Raw genomic sequence first — 16,514 nt, 5'->3', positions numbered from 1 at the left:
CTTCACTTCTTGCCTTCTGTAACCTTTCCCCTCCTACAAGCACAAGTCAGCTCTTGGAGCACAAGAACTGAATGAAGTCTCCTCCTGCAGCGAGCTTTCTGTCAGAGGAGGGTGACTCCACACAGTGAGAAAACTCTCACACCTGTTGTGTTAGCCAAAAATACAGGGCTGCTGTTGTCCCTTTTATCTTGGGTATGTTGTCAAGGAACTGGTGCACTCAGGAGCTGCTCCACAAGTTTTGACTCTGGGCTGGGAATGGGCTGTGGGTTTGTCCTGAGAGCCAAGCTTGAAAATCTCTTTTATTTGAGTTTCTTTTTAAGGCTGTGTGACAGAGGCACCTCTAAATAGTGGTCTTCCTCTTTTTTTGTGGTTTCCAAGGGTGTTACCTCTTAAATGTTAAGTCAGAGAGTCAAAGAATGGTGTGGGTTGGAAGGAACCTTAAAGATCATCCTGCCATGTGCAGGGACACCTTCCACTGGACCAGGTTGCTCAAGGCCTTATCCAGCCTGGCCTTGAACACTTCCAGGGTTGGGGCATCCACAATTTCCCTGAGCAAACTTGTTCCAGTATGCCACCATCCTCATGGTAAAGAATTTCCTCCTAATATCAAAGCCAAATTTCCCTTCTTTCAGTTTGTACCCATTGCTCCTTGTCCTGTCCCTGCAGTTCCTGACAAAGGCTCCCTCTCCTTGTAGGCCCCTCAAACCCTGCAAGGTTCCTATGAGTCTCCACAGACCCTTCTCTTCTCCAGGCTGAGCAGCCCCAACTCTCTCAGCCTGTCTCCACAGGGAAGGTGTTCCAGGTGTTCTCCTATCCATGGCCTCCTGGGCTGCTCCACAGCTCCATGTCCTTACCTTGGGGCCATCAGAACTGGTTGCAGCTCTGCTGGTGGGGTGACAGGAGCAGAGCAGAGGGGCAGGGTCCCCTCCCTTGACCTGCTGGCCACGCTGCTCTGGATGCAGCCAGGACTGGCTTGGGTTTTGGACTGTGAAGCCAAGCCAGGGTGTAAGGTGCAGGAGGAATCAATGTTCTTTGCAAGGAATCTTTGTGGCTGTTCTTGGATCTGCTTTACTTTACATCTCTGAAGTCCAGTAAAGTCACTGGATGTAGTAAAAATAGCCTGATGCTCATTTAAAAGGCATTTTGTATTCATCCTAATAACACTGATCACGATGTGCTAATTGGCTGTTAATTGATATGATAAACACTATTATTACAAGATTCATTCTAATTCAACATTAATTAATTTACTGTTGCTTTTGAGTGTTATTTATTCATGGCAGTCGGTAGGAATAGGGAGAAAATGCTTGACTAACACACTCCAGCAAAACTACAAATAATTGAGATTTGTCTCCCAGGAATGCTACCATTTCCATAATTAGGATAGTCAGAAAAGCAAGCTTGTTACAGAGATGATTGGCCTGCCTAGATAAGTATTGTAGTAAATTAAGTTTAGTGTGTGTTGCAAGTGCAGTATAGTGGAATCTGATAATTACTTGGTCATTTGCAAATCATAAAAATGGTTTCAGTAATGATCCAATACTGACTGCAAGATAGAACAAATTTTTTGTTTGAAATATGGTAGGCTGCTTCAAACCAAATGCTGCTTGCTTTTGCTGGAAATTTAGTGAATATGGGTGTGCTGCTGCTGCACACACACACATACCTGGACCCTGAAGGTTGATTTTGAACAGTTCTGTGTTAGCCCAACTGCTTTTACAGGTTTGTGATACAAAAAAATTTCTGTCCTTGTTCTCAAGGTTTTTATATTTCTTCATTTACAATGAATTCTGCAAATCACGTGAAAAAAAGACACATTCACCAAATTTTCTGGTGCATGGTGTTTTCTGGATTTGTGTAATGGATGATTTCTTGAGTGAGTCTTGGAAATGCTGCATGCAGCAGAAATGTTACACAGCTGTAACAGGAGGATGAGAAAGCTGGGGTAGAAGTGGTTTCTTTTAAATTCCCATGAGAAATATCTTTGGGGGTTTTTTCCCTTAGAATAAAATAAAAAAAATCATCTTCTTATAATCCATCTGTGAATATGAAACACTTCTACATGTATCCTTTATCTTTCTATCTTTCTTCTTTCGTGCCTTTTATTTTTCTGTTCATGGACAGCAGAACTGAACCCACATCTGTAATTACAGTGAGTTTCCCTTTTTATATAAATTTTTCAGGGATGCAGAGCTGCTTATCCACTCACAAACTCACTGTAGAGAATCTCCCAGTGATCTCATGGAGGGAATTTCCATCTGTAAGGCAGTGACTCTTCTCTTCTGACTGCCCTAAGTTTATGCTGTCACCCTCTGAAATGATTAAAGAAGACTCAGAATGGCCACATCAGCAGCTCCTTTGTTCCAAGCCAGGGCTTCTTCTCAGCATGGAAAGAACATTATGAAATCTGTCTCTTTAATGTTAAATGCAGTAGCCACTGAGTGCTTCTAAATTATGTCTCACTGCTTCCCTCCTGCCTTGCATTGATTTCTTGCTTATGGGTTACTTGATCATATGAAGTTACAGAGGATCATAAATAGTTCCTGTGATTTTTGATAGAGTCTGAGACTGAAAAGTTGTAGAACAGGGTTGTTGAGATAAAATATTACTGCAAAAAAATTGAATATCCACTCCTCAATAGCAGCAGGATTTCTGATTTTCTTTTCCAAAGTGCTCAATGCTAACTCAGAGATAAAAAAATAGAGGTAACAGTAGTTTTAAGGAAATCTACAGAACACAACTAGCAATACTTCACTCTGTAATCATAACCATCCCTCTTAATCCCCATGCCTGGGAACAGATGTGCAGAAGATCATCTCAACTGATTTCACCTCTCCTGCTTTGCTAAGTTAAAACCCACAAGGAAAAGCCACACCTATGACCAGTCATGATAATTTTCTCCTTCAGGAACTTGGCTTGCTTTGCTATAGCCCCTCACTGGCCTTGGGCAGTGGATGTGCTGGGCTCAATGGGCACACAAGGTGCTCATTCCACTTCATGGTAGAGATCTTATTCACCACAGGAGTCTTCTGCACAGTGAACAGACCAGACACCAGCGGGCATTTTACATATAAATAATTGTAATAATTTAAAATATATATATGTAATCAGTGCTCACCTGAAATCCTTTCTTTCACTGAAGATCTCCACCAGGACCACCATGGAAACAAGTGAATCATTTCTTAGACTGGAATTGACAATTGGCATCCCAAAGATGGGACTAACGTTGCTAAAGAAAGTTTTCTAGGTGCTGGCATAGGAAAAATTGTCTTTTCACCTAAGTACAATTAACAGGCACTGTGCTTCAGAAGTCACCTCTCCTGTGCAGGGTGTCCTCACTGCAGCAAGACAGACCTTGCCCCTTGAGCCTGGTGGCAAGAGATGCCCTTGCTGTGATGGAGCACTGGGGCTTAGCTCCAGTTCTGGCTCAGCCCAGGGCAGTGCTGCTGTTAGCAGACCCTCAGACAAAGACTTCTCATCAGCTCCTGGCTCACTGGTGAATTGCTCAGTGACATTTTTTGTGGTTTTTATATAACCCTCCAACTACTTCTATTACTAGGTCTGATACAAAATTCTTGTGTCCTAAATGAAAACATTGTATTTATTTATTTATTTTTGGTCTTGCCACCATTTGAACAAGGCAAACCTGTTTGTGCTCTAATCAAACTGGGAAACTTTTTTAGATGAAAGCCAAGCCTGGAAATTTTCAACCTGCTGTGTTGTTGAGTTGTGAGCAATTGAAAAGGAGTTTATAGTAGAACTCTGAGTTCAGCAACTACCACTCAGCTGGCTGTTGCAGAAATGGTCCCACTGAAGGGAATGGAGCTGCTCCTAGGAGTTCAAATAGGGACTACAGAGCTCTGCCTCTTTGGAGTGATTATGGCTCATACTCCTGCTGTAATGACAGGGCTCCTGATTGCATTTATGGATGTAATAGCAGCAAATACTCTGCTGAACTGCACAGCAATAACTCTGCTAATGTCCTCTGTCCATTGATTCATGGCCCAAGGCACAGGGTACACACACAGCTCTGCTCAGATGGACTCAGCAGCATCCAGGTATCTCTGCAGAGGAAATCTGTTGGACTGCCAGGACAATACCAAACTGAGAACAGAAGGTGATGGATTGATTTACAAAGCATAAGATGGCTCACAAAACAGATTGAAAGATTGCTTTGTGCTGCTGGGGAAGTGTGGTCCCATTAATTAACAGCAGAGGTAAGAGATCAGCAGGCTGGCTCTGAGTTGTATTGGAGGATGATTGAGCATAATGTGGCATCACAACAAATGTGAAAATGATTGCACTGTCTTCATTCTGGAATTCAGTAATACTGCAACAGTTGAAGATTAGGCTCTTAATTATGAGTAATAATTTCTCTGGACATAGAAAATATAAGCTAAAATTCCACTAGAGCTGAGATTCTCCTGTTATCTTCAAAAACAGGTGCAGGTTTTCCTGCTAACACATTGATGTCAGGACTGTCAGGCTTTGAGTAGGAAGCAGAAGGGGAGATTTTACTTTTCTTAGTAAGTTTGTGACAGAGCAAAGTGCTGTGGTTTTGTTTTCAGTGGAGGTAGCACAATAAATGCTCTTTGATACAAGGGCTGGAAGATGAGCTTGGGTGTGCACTTCCCCTTCTGCTGAGTTTCTCTGGGGCAAGACAATGTGAGAAGCTGCTCTTCTATCCTCTGTTCCCATTGTGTAATGAAACAGCAAACTTTGAGGAAGCTTAAGACAAGTCTTGCTTTAAGGCCAGGGCTGTTTCACCTGTGCCAAAAGGCCATAAAGGGGATGTTCCATTCACTCTCCCCACTGACTCATATGTGCTAAGCAACTTTGAGGTTAGAGCTATGCTCCCAATATGGAACTGTAACAATCATATTCTTCATGAGTTTTGTTTCACTTTGTATTAACATTGTAGGGGTTTTATTATGGTTTATAAAGCACTGATGGTTTTTGTTTTAATTTCTATTGACATTGTGGGCTTTTTATTAAGATTTGTAAAGCACTGGTCTGTGTAAATTATCCCAGAAAAAGGGGACCATGTAGGAAACTTCATTCAACAGGCAATACCCACACCCCAAGAAGCTTTCTAGGTGAGATGGAGTGCACCTCCAGTTCCACTGAGACTGCCCCAAGTGACCTGTGCAAGAGGAGCTGGGGATTCTCTTGTGTTGGCTTGGCTCATTTCTCTTGGAAAGGCAGATGATGGAATGGTGAGAGGTGACAAGTGTAGGGAAGGCTGGGAACAGGGAGTGCTGCAGAGGAAAGAAGCTGTCCCTGAGTCCTCTATAGCTGCTGGGTGATAAGAAGGTGATCTTGGCAGCTGCTTCTTGCAGGACTGAAGTGACCGAGGGTGGAGCTGGAATCAGCACCCAGGCTGAGCTTTAGTGCATGGGGAGAATGCAGTGTAGTGGGGTACCCACATAGCTGTCAAATCCAAGTGCTTCCTTAAAATCCTTTTAGATGTTTTACCTCAAGTGAATGGTAGGATGTTAAGTGAAGCCATCTGATGCATTTTCTGTCCCAGCAGCCTGAAGAGGATGAGCTCCTACCTGAGGCAGCTCATTAATATGTAGGCACTGACATGATGAGCAAGGCTTTGGTCTGCATGAGTTTTATGGAAATGAAGTGGCTGGAGCTATTCAGGTCTTGACATTGCTCATACAGATCTGAAGTCCTGCTGTATTTTTTAGTAAGCAGATCCTCAGCTGAATGTTTCCTGCCAATTTCATCTTCTTTACAAATCAGGCTGGTTCTTTATCAGTGAAGTAGTCTGCAAAATAGAGGGTGCTAAGCAGCCATGAGCTAAAACCAGGGAAGTGACAGTACAGAGCAAAGTAGCAGGTAGTCTGACAGATGGAAAAATGTAGCATTCTTCCTTTGTGAAACTCCGGGTAGCCACAAATAGGATTATATTTAAAAAGCCATAATAGTATGCACGTGGTAAATGCAAGTATAAAAGAGAAGGAAAGAAACTAGCATATGAAAAAAAATGTTTAGAGGAGGAAAACAGAAAAGAACAAAATAAATCACTGCAGGAATTTATTAGAGGAAACTGATGCAGTGAGGTGGCATTTCAGGTGAAAATTTGAGAGGATTTTGTTCTCAGTAATTGCTAGATAAATGATAGTGTGGGTATTGACAGTGAGTTAGATTAAAATAAAAGGCCCACAATATGACTATTTTAAATTCCCTTCACCTTCTGCATATCATTGCAGAAAATCACTGATTTCAAAAGAGAGGTATCCAAAAATGTAATGAAAACCACTAAAAATATTTGAGTTCATTGATGGGACATCATCAGTTTGAAATGAAAACAGTTTAAAAGAAAAATGGCTTGTTTTTGCAATTGCAATTGCCCTTCATTCCCTGTCAGTTCTCTTTGCAAGCGCATTTCTTTCTCTCACAGTCCCTTTTTGTCGCTGTCACTCTGCAGAAACCCTGAGCATGTGCATGGCAAAGCTCATCAGCTGCACAGGAGAAAACAGTAGAACTGGGCATAGGCCAATGGCCATAATAAACAAACTGCAAATTATAGGATAAATTAAATTTAAGCTATCTTTGTAATGTTTTAATACTCCTCTGAGTCCTAGTGGTGGAGGGTTTTTTAAAGAAATACCATTTAAATTGTTTGTGTCCTGTGTAAAGTTAAGAATGACTTACGGTGCTGGAAATTTCCTAATTTCTGAATACAACAGGGGGCAATAAAGTTGCCTTAATTTTGAGCAGCATCTCTATTGCACAGAGATGTTCTGGAGGGGCTGTGGACAGGGAGGGTGTGCTGGGAGCCTCTGGGACTGTGCAGAGACTAACTCTGTGCTGTTGGGGATCTGAGTGTGCTCCTGGGCAGCGACGCCGCTGCCTTGTAGCCCTTGACAGTCAGCAAAGAGCCCATTCTGGGCACAAGGGACACCTCTGACATGTGCAGCTTTCCTGGGAAAAACAGACTCTGACTTGGAGAAGTGTGCTAGGGAAGCTCTGCTGAGGAGAGACTTGAAGGGAGAGTTGGGGGAGGTGTTGAAACCATTCCCTTCTGGGATGTGCTGCTCCCATTGCAGCAGGATCTCTCTCTCGTGGCTGTCTAAAAGGAGTGTTTCAATTACTCAAGGGCATTTCAGTACAAACAAGGTCATCAAATTGTTTTATCACCTAAACGGTGCTCTGCAAACATTCAGTTGGTCTGTTTTTTCCAAGTTTATACTACTGCCTTGAACAAGGAGGAGATGCCCAAGAAGGATTAGGCAAAGGTCTTTTTTCTGTGTCCAGCCTTTATTTTGTAATTATTACATTTGGAAAAGAAGAAAGCTTTTGGTATTGTTTAATTTTACCAACATATGTTTCCAGTTTCAAAAACCTGGGAAAAAGTGTCTTTCTCTCTCTCTTAGTCTCACTTCACTCTTGGCAAATGTCTTCTGTCATGTTCCTTATATCAAATCAAACAGACTTGAGCATGTGTTTTTAATAACTGTAGGAGATGTTTTGGAAGGTGCACTGGGCTTTGTAGCTGCACTCAGGCTGTCTGATAACTGAGCCCAGGAACAGCCTCAAATTTGTCCTACATTTGCCTGGAGCAAATGTCTCCAATGTCTGCAGAAGGAGCCTTGAGGTGGTGGGGATGTGGAGGTGGGAGGAGAAAGGGGCATCACAAAAGGCACTAAGTGCTGGTGACAGCTCAGATCTTAGAAATTTGAAAATTGTACCTCTGGCAGGGGGGACACACATCAAGTATCCTTTAAGACAACACTATTCCTTTCATTTGAAAAATAATAAAGTTAAAATTTGCAAGAGGAAAATTTGGGCAGGAGGAAGATCTTTGGCTTGGAGGTACTTTCCTTCTTTGTCTGCTAATATTCAAAATTTCAGGTTCTTTCTAAATCATTTTTGTTGAGAAAGGTCCTTACAAGGTCAGACCACTGAAGAATGGTGTTGTTTCATTGAAGAATGAATGTTGTGTTTTGGATAAAATTATGTTTTTCTTACATTGTGTTCTAGTTTTTGAATTGCAGAGTGGGTACACAAACCAAAACCAAAGCACTTTAAATTTCTTATTAGAAATGTCCTCCAGCTCTTCAGTTTATCAGCACATCCTGTCTGAACCTCACACTGTGGTGTTTGCTTTAGAAAAGGAAGACCAGAAATGACTCTGTTAAAATAAAAATGAATAGGTATTTTAAATTGTACTGGAAGAGCCCCACTCCTCCATGAAAAAGTGAAGACATCCAAGTTGCATTTAAATGTTCCAGGGCACATCTGCTGTTACAAATAAATGCTATCTGTCAATAATCCTCAGCAGCTGTTCAGTAGCAGAGTTCCACCAGCTCCTCAGCAGAGCTGTGCTGACCATGGGAACGAGCAGCTTTGGCTGAACAGAGGTTTCCTTCTGGGGGAACACCAGCCTTGCCAGTGTTTGAATACTTTGGACACTAGGTACAAACTTGGAGGGGATTCCTTTGAAGGTTCTGTACTCAGGTGGAGCTTGATACAACTCATAAACATCTGGGTACTTGTCTGTGCTTGTGCAGCCTTGTTCAGGATGAAGCCCATGGGCATGGGCTGCTGCCCAAGGGGTGGTGGCCCTGTGTGGGGACAAAGGAGAGGGGTACAGACTGATGGGACACAGGCTGCACCGCTCGTGGGTGCTCCCCCTGCCCTGCAAAGGCCTTTGAAGAGGGAGCTGAGGTGGATTGTGTACTGCTCTCTGCACCCTGCCCTGTGGATACACTCAGAGATGTCCTGTGTTTTGTTTTTGAACAGGAAAAGCCAACAACAATGTTCAGTGGGATGAGGACTCCGTAGAATACATGCCAGCCAACCCAGTCAGGATCGCATTTGTCTTGGTTGTTCATGGCAGAGCTTCCCGGCAGCTCCAGCGCATGTTTAAGGCTATTTACCATAAAGACCATTTTTATTACATTCATGTTGACAAGGTAATATATCACTGGTTATAAATTGCCTGTCTCACCATCTGTCAGTCTACCCATCCTTGTCATCTTCTTCATCTTCCCTTTACCTCTGCTGCATAAAGTACATGTCATTTTTTGTCTCTCCATCTGTTACATGTTTGGAGCCTCTTTTTTTTTTCCCTTAAATTTTCTTTCTTGTTATCTTATTTATGTAACAGCCTTCATTTCTCCTTCTCTGTGATGAGTATCTCCCCTTGTCTGTCTGTTGTACATTTAGTTAGCAGTAACTGATAAGTTGATGCAGAGTGAGGTGGCCCACTGGAGGGAGAGCTGACCTGAGGTGCCTTGGGCAAGTGACACACTGTAAAAGGGAGGTGGTGGCAGTCACCTCCTTTACAGAAGCCCTTTGGGCTCTATGATGACAAATGGTGAACAAAGTTAATCACACTGCTTAGTGATTACTGTAGTTGTAACAAAAAATACTAACCAGGGTTCTCTGCACATTTAGCAAAAGAAGGTTGTGAGCCATAGTAAGTGAGGGCAAAGCAATAGCAGCATTCAGTGAGTCAAGAAGCAGGGTAGGCCTTTAGTGAACACAGGGAGAGACAATTTTGGACTGAATAACTTGAATGTATCACTCTTCTCTCCTGTAAAGCGATCCAATTACTTGCACCGGCAAGTGCTGCAGTTTGCCAGCCAGTACCCAAACGTGAGAGTCACCTCCTGGAGAATGGCCACCATCTGGGGAGGAGCAAGTCTTCTGACCACCTACCTGCAGACCATGAAGGACTTAATGGAGATGAGTGACTGGCCCTGGGATTTCTTCATCAACCTCAGTGCTGCTGACTACCCAATCAGGTACAATGAGTATTTTAAGGATGCACATGTTTTGTTCCTAAAGGAGGTATGGAGATAAGCAGTGATAAACAATGATAATGTCTGTGCTGTACTGCAAGAAGCAGAGGAGCAGTTTCTTTTGTTTTACAGCAGAAAACTCCTGTTGGTGAGCTGGTGTCTGACAGCCACAATTTAGCCAAGTATTCAACCCCCTGCCTGTACCCTGTGTGTCTTCCCTTTGCCTGGGGGGACCTCCACTGAGAGGCTGCTCCAGTCAGTCATTGTTTCCCACAAAAGGGGTACCTGCAAGAGAGGATGAGGAAAGGAGCCAAAAGTGGGGGAGCTCAGCAAAGGAAGCCCAGGCATGGAGAGATTGCTCCCTCCCAGGGCTCTGATTAACAGTGTCATTTGATGTCTCAGCAAGGGTTGAAGGTATGAATATAGATTCAGGTACTCCTCTCCCTTCTTTTAGTACTTTTTCTGTGGAGGATAATGGCTGTAAAAGTGACAAATAAGTTGCTAGGAGTCAATTATATCTTCAGCACCAACCGTGGCCTGAATATCCTCATTCAGATGGCATCAGGCTAAGAATTTCACACACCATCACATGATAAGGCTTGTGATTTTAAATGAAATTATATTCTTTCTGGATTTACATCACCCAGGCCTCAGAGCTGCATTCAGTAAGTTTGCTACATTGTGCAAAAGTAGATAGTCTGTTAAAAACCCCAACCAAAACAAAAAAACCCAACAGCAACAACAACAAAGCCACCCAAAAAACCCCCAAGTGTCCTGAAACTGTTTTTAGGTTTAGGTTGTAAGAGTTATTAAGAAGAAGGAAACACAAAATTCTTGTGACTTCTGTTTCCCTCTATGCTGAAATGAATCAGTGAAAGGGGAAGTGACTTTCTTGGGCGATTTCCTGATGAGTGACTTGGTTTTAATACTCCTGGAAGAGAAACATGCTTCCACTGGTGAGGTTTCTCCAAGATCTCTCTCAAAGTTTGAATCCCTTCCTGAAGGTGTTCTTTGGACAGAAATTGCCACTGAAGTGAACAATAGCAAAACCCCTGAGCCTATGCCTTAGGAAGGATTTTGTGAGGACTGACAAAAGGCTTTATTGCTGATGCCCATTTCTAAGCATTCTCAGTGAAATGCAACACATTTTGGGGAGAAAGATTAGAGCACAAGAGTTACTGAGGCTGCCTTGATATTAGAACATGAGGACTTAAATTAAGAAATCGTACTATTTAAACACTTCTGATGTGTTTAATCAGGAGAGGAAGAGAACTAACAATTTTGGCATATCAACCTTGCTTATAAGGGAGAGAGTATGTAGTTTTCTGTATATCTCTTGAGTCTTGGGAAAAGCTAGCTTGTTATTCCTGATTATTCACTTTCCTGGTGAGGGATGCTGTATTGATGCTGAAAAGTGGACTAATGCAGGACCATAAAGGAATAAGTAGGTGATGACACTGTGAATTAAACAGGATAAATTGTAGGAGAGTGCTGAAGGGCTGGTATGGTTGTACACTGGTGCCTGTTGGTGAGTCCAGTTATCCTGTGCTGTTGAGCCCACCCCAACCACTGTGTGATGCTGAGGCCATGACCTGGGGCAGTCTGAACTGTTCCAAGTCCCCTGGGGAGCAAATCAAACCCCAGGGCCAGATGGGGTCAGTGCCTTCCAGACATGGCCATCAACAACCACTGGCTCTGTGGGGCAGACTGCAGCTGGTTCAGCGTTCCTGGAGCGTGTGTGATAATGCCACGATGTCTTGCAGTCATTCCACCTCTGCTGGAGAAATTCCAGGCACTTGTTTCTTCAGAGGGGGAGCTCTGGAAGGTGGTGCTTGTCCCTTGCAGCTGCTCTCAGAGCTCTGTGGTGCCTTCCTGGGGGCTCTCAGGGGCTCTCAGCACCCAGGCAGGCTCTGAGGTGCTCACTTCCCTTCCTGCCAAAGCACTGTTACCAGAACTGCAGGGAACATGCTTCCTCTTCATCCCATGATGCACTTCAACAAAAAACAATAAAACTTTTTAGTGCTACAACTTCACTGACAGTGAAGTAATGTTAAGTATTTCTTTTAATATGGAATATTACAATTATAAACCATGGGAAGTCTTGTCTCATCAAATATATATATGAGTCCATTTAATTTTCATGGTGGAGGTGCTATAAATTATTATTATTTATAATCTTTAGGAAGGCATTACCTCCCTGCATAGCCCAGAGAGAAGTGATTGTTTTTTCAGGAAATAGTAAAGAGGATCTTTAGGGGATTCTTTTTTTTTCTTTCAGACCCCATGCCATGATTTGTTAGATAATGGGCTAGGGGCACATTCCACTTCTCTCTGGTTAGTCATACTGCAGTGGGTTTTGCTAGGTTTCCCTGTATAAGAACATATGAATTTTGTAGATTAATAGTTTTTATCCAGAGCTGCTTCATATTAAGCTTTTGCTTCCCATCTGCCATTCCATCTGTAATACTGAAACCTTTACTACTTCTCTTCTGATAATAAAAGCTAATCCAGCCTTCTAAGTCAAAAAGCCATACTCAATATGTGGGGTTAATACAATATGATGAAGCCTAAATCTGTCCAGGGAGCAGTCTGGTCTGTTCACAGACTACAGTAGAATTGCCAGGAGCCTTTCATCCTTCAGAAGAGATGTCCAGAAGCAGATGTTAAGCATCATAAAATATAAAGGCATGGGAGAAAAATATTAGAACTATTCATTTTGTGAGGGAAACAATTAAAAATATGAAAAATAAAACATATGCATGCCAGGAAAATCCAGATACCCTTATTATTCCTCCTCACGTCTGAATGTTTTGTTTGTGGAGTCTGTAGGTCCAGCACTAGCACAGAGGAGGTTCTAACCCATGTGCTTCTCCTTCTTACTGAGTGGAAACCACTGGCAAACAGTCTGGACATGAAGGTGCCTCCAACAAAAGTGTTTCCCTTTAATCAAGAGGCAATATGTTATTTATTGGCCTAAGTGAAAAGATGTGGTGCATTATCCACCCTTGACTTCATTCAGCTCTGTTAAACGTTCTCAACAGGAGAAGGAGGGGTGAAATGGTTAAAGACAAACCTCCACAAGCAACTCAGAGATGGGAGGTTGTGTTACTGTCCCTCCTTTTGCTCTGGGCTCGTGAATAAAAAAGGAACAGATTTGGAGGGTTCTCAAGAAATCATCTCTCACAGTCATTGCATTCACAAGAAATGGAAGAAATCAGCACCTTCCTTCCTTTTCCTTAACTTTTTTTTTTAATTTTAGTGGTATTTTTTTCATAATTTAAAGTCTTTTCTTTTGGGAGCCTCTTTCAAAACCTTATGGGAAAGCTATTGATGTCTTCAACCTCTTACTTTACATGGCTATCTATTTGCATTATTTATTGTCTCTGACAAACAGCATAAAGTAGTCAACCTTATGTTCAGGGACTGAAATTTCACTCCTAACAAGGTGAACTGTGGTAGAGCATCTATTCATGCTGAATGTTTAATGTGCATTGCAGGAGTCCTTGGATAATGTGGCAGGTGAAGTGTTGCACCACTTAAATTAAGGAGTTTAATGAGATCATTTAACAGTGAATATCGTGTCAGTGCTTACCTGGCCACAGAGCTTGTATAAAGAATAAACATAATGCAACATTTGAACTATTTGTAATTTACAGTAAATCACTGAGCCTCAATCACCAAAGGGATCACCAAATCTAATTGCCAGCTAATGCTTGGTCTTTAATAAAGGTCAAGCAAAATTATTAGCAGAAGCTTGGGGAGTGCTTCAGAATAGTAAGAAAATAAAGTGTCTTATTGATGGAGCCAGGAATGCAGATACAACTACATTTTCCATTATATGCAATCAGGTATAACAAAAGAATTTAAATGAAACCCAGTGAAAGTACTTGTGTTTTGCTGCTTGGCATTATTTTAGGATGAAGTTGTGTACTTTCCAAAAAAGCCTGTGCTGGGAAGCCTCAGTTAAATGAGACACATTCAGCAGAAGTTTGGGTCTGGTGCTTGAATGGAAGGTGTATCATCATAAAAATAGCACCTGAGGTACTGCACACTGCAGGGAGTAAATGGGATGATCTGACTGGCCCTGCTCCTTTAAGCAGGTGCCAATATGGAGATTATCTCTGCCAATCAGAATAACACAGAAATTTAAAAACTGAGCTAGCAAATAACTATTGACTGACCTGCACTTGCTTCATTGTTATGCCCTCTGTTGGTCAAGGTGACATTGGTTGATAAAAAACCAGAGTGATGACATCTAAATGAGGTCCCTGAGCCAGAGAATATTTGCCAAGAGTAAAAAGGTGGGAGTGCAGGGAAGAGGTCTTCAGATTTTCTTCTTGTGGTAGGTGAAAATAATTACAACCAACAGATTTAAGGAAGTTCAACCTTTGGAAAAAATGCTTTAGCACTTTTTCAAGTTATTTTTCAGGTGCTAGAACTACCTGGGAGATCATCTCCTTGTTTCTGCCACTGGCTCAGTTTCATCCCCTGCAAAGCATGGGTGACTGCCATTCTATAGAAACTACATCAGGGATGATTTCTGTTCTCTCAAGTTCACCATGACCTGCCCCAGTTTCACCTGTGACCAAATGACACAACCTTTGGAGCAGGTGACAGGGAGAAGAAAAGAGAATACAATTTGCCTGGAGTGGGTACACCAGACTGGAGCTACCCAGCTGCTCTTGCAAAACATCTCAGCTTTTGCAATGTGCAGGCTTGAAATGCAATATTGGAAATACAGGAAAATCTCCTCTTAGAACTGAAACAAAGCACTTGGCTTTCACATCCAGCACTCTGGCTCTGGGAGAAATGTCTGAGACCCAGCTGTGCCCTCTTGATGGCTGTGAGCTTAGAAATCCCAAAACCAGCAGGGCTGATGAGAGCTGTGCAATGGCAAATAAGGCAAAGCCATTGGCTCAAAAGGCAGTTCCACTCTGTCTCACTTCTCATCAGTTTGACTGGACTTAATTTAACAATTCTGTGTCTCACTGAGATTCAGACTTCAGAGCTGTCCTCTAGAGATATCTCCTTCCTGGCACTACATAAATTGGTGCTGGACATGAAAGCCTGGATAAAGGATACTGACTTTCCAGGGCTGAGTTTGACCTTACACCCCATATGAAGTGTTGCAGTGCTGATCTGAAAAGCAAGCCCTGCCACTAGAATAATGTACCAGGCACTGGGCAAATAGTGCAGTGTTCTTTGAAGTGCCCTTTGCAATGTTATCCTGGGCTGAAGCAGTGCTCAATCCTCTCCCTGCATCCAGAGGGGAGTGCAGCTCAGGTAGCTTTTCCACTACAACATCTGTTAAGATGCCAGAGCCTGAGGTTTTTATCTCAGGATTGTCACCAACATTGTATGTGGCTTTGTTTGCCAGAATATTGTTATCTGGCAAGCCAGATGTCAATCCACTCTTAATGCTTCACAGGAAATCTTTTTTTCCTGTCCAAAAGGAACTTTATCAGTGTTTTTCTTGAATCTGCATTCTCTGAGAAGTTCAGATTTGCTTCTTTCTTTAATCCCTCAAATAACCTTTTCTTCTCTTCTTTCCTCACTTTGCCAGCACATTTGCTTGAGATTTATATATATTTTGAAAGTTATCTTTTTGATTTGCTGTTCCACCTCTCTGTTTTACTGTTAAGCTTCCAGTGGTTGGGAAAGCAGTGTGCATGGTCACAAATGGGTGGGGTAAAATGTGGAAATTATTGTGGCTTAAAAATTTTATTTACCTCTGATGTTAACATAATGTTTTCTTCAAGCTGGCAAATGTTAGTGATGGGAGGCCCACCCTTCCTCTGTGCAGCCACAGCAGCTGGGGCTATTCCTTCTGCCCTCCCCTCCTGGCTTTAAGGATATGAAGCAGCTTTTGCTTTGGGGAACTGACATCTGCAGCTCATAGTAACTCCTCTGGGTATTTGGTAGTTCTGGGATGTGCTCCATAGCCTGAGACTGGGAACAGGAATAAAAGCACCCCCAACTGGAATTGGCTATCCAGGCATCTTTACTGTGCCTGCAGATTAAAGATGTGTCAGTAAGGCACAGTTTTAGAATAGGATTTTTACTCCAAGTGCTCTTGTACTTGGCAGCATTGGCACTGTTGATTACAGTGTGAGCACGGAGCCCTTTCTCTCCTCCCATGAGAACTGAGGCATCTGAGCTGGTGTCTGGCCCCTGGGGGATCTGCCTGGCAGACCAGAGCCCCAGATGCCAGAGCTGCAGTTTGATGGGCACTGCACCTCTGAGCCCTCTTGGGCTGCCTGGCTGGTGGCCCCTTCTGCTCTGGCTTGGCTCTGGGGCTGCTCACAGGGAGGTCCTCAAGCAGAGAGCCAAAGGGTTTTCATCTGTTTGCCATTTGCTTTCTGGATGTAATTTTTTTAAATTTATTTATGACTGAGAAAAAAGTCTGTTTCCTAAAAAGAGTTAAATGTGAGTCTGCCTGGATTCATTTGCCATTCAGCCTGATCTGTAAACAGTAACAGCACAAATGTTGGGATAATGTGCAGTAAAGTTCCATCTTCTGTCATCGGGATGCTCCAGTAATGGTTGGAACAGTATTTTTGTGAGGGTGACCAGTGTGTTGGGGCACAGGAAGGCAGTGAGCAGCATGAGGGATCTGGCCAGCTCTGTATTTCTCCTTCACAGCTCCAGGGATGTTTACAAAATCTGTTTTTCACTTACAACTTGTCTTTGTGGACAAATAGTGTGGGGTGACGAAGCCAAGAAAAGAGTCCTTTGTGCAGAATGGCTTTTGTA

The 16,514-nt window shown here is 42.7% G+C and overlaps 1 protein-coding gene across 4 annotated transcripts in view; it reads left to right on the top strand.

The window, feature by feature from the left end:
- The window catches only part of XYLT1 (xylosyltransferase 1), a 179,064-nt gene that overhangs the window by 107,028 nt on the left and 55,522 nt on the right, over nt 1-16,514 (top strand). For all 4 annotated transcript variants that reach the window (XM_077186664.1, XM_054644033.2, XM_077186663.1 and 1 more), the window contains 2 exons: nt 8,758-8,930; nt 9,562-9,764. In XM_077186664.1, the coding sequence (XP_077042779.1) occupies nt 8,758-8,930; nt 9,562-9,764 (376 nt within the window). The remainder of the gene's footprint in view (nt 1-8,757; nt 8,931-9,561; nt 9,765-16,514) is intronic.

The sequence above is a fragment of the Agelaius phoeniceus genome, chromosome 16, assembly GCF_051311805.1.
Source record: "Agelaius phoeniceus isolate bAgePho1 chromosome 16, bAgePho1.hap1, whole genome shotgun sequence".
NCBI lineage: Eukaryota > Metazoa > Chordata > Aves > Passeriformes > Icteridae > Agelaius > Agelaius phoeniceus.
This window is presented reverse-complemented; position numbering and strand designations above follow the sequence as displayed.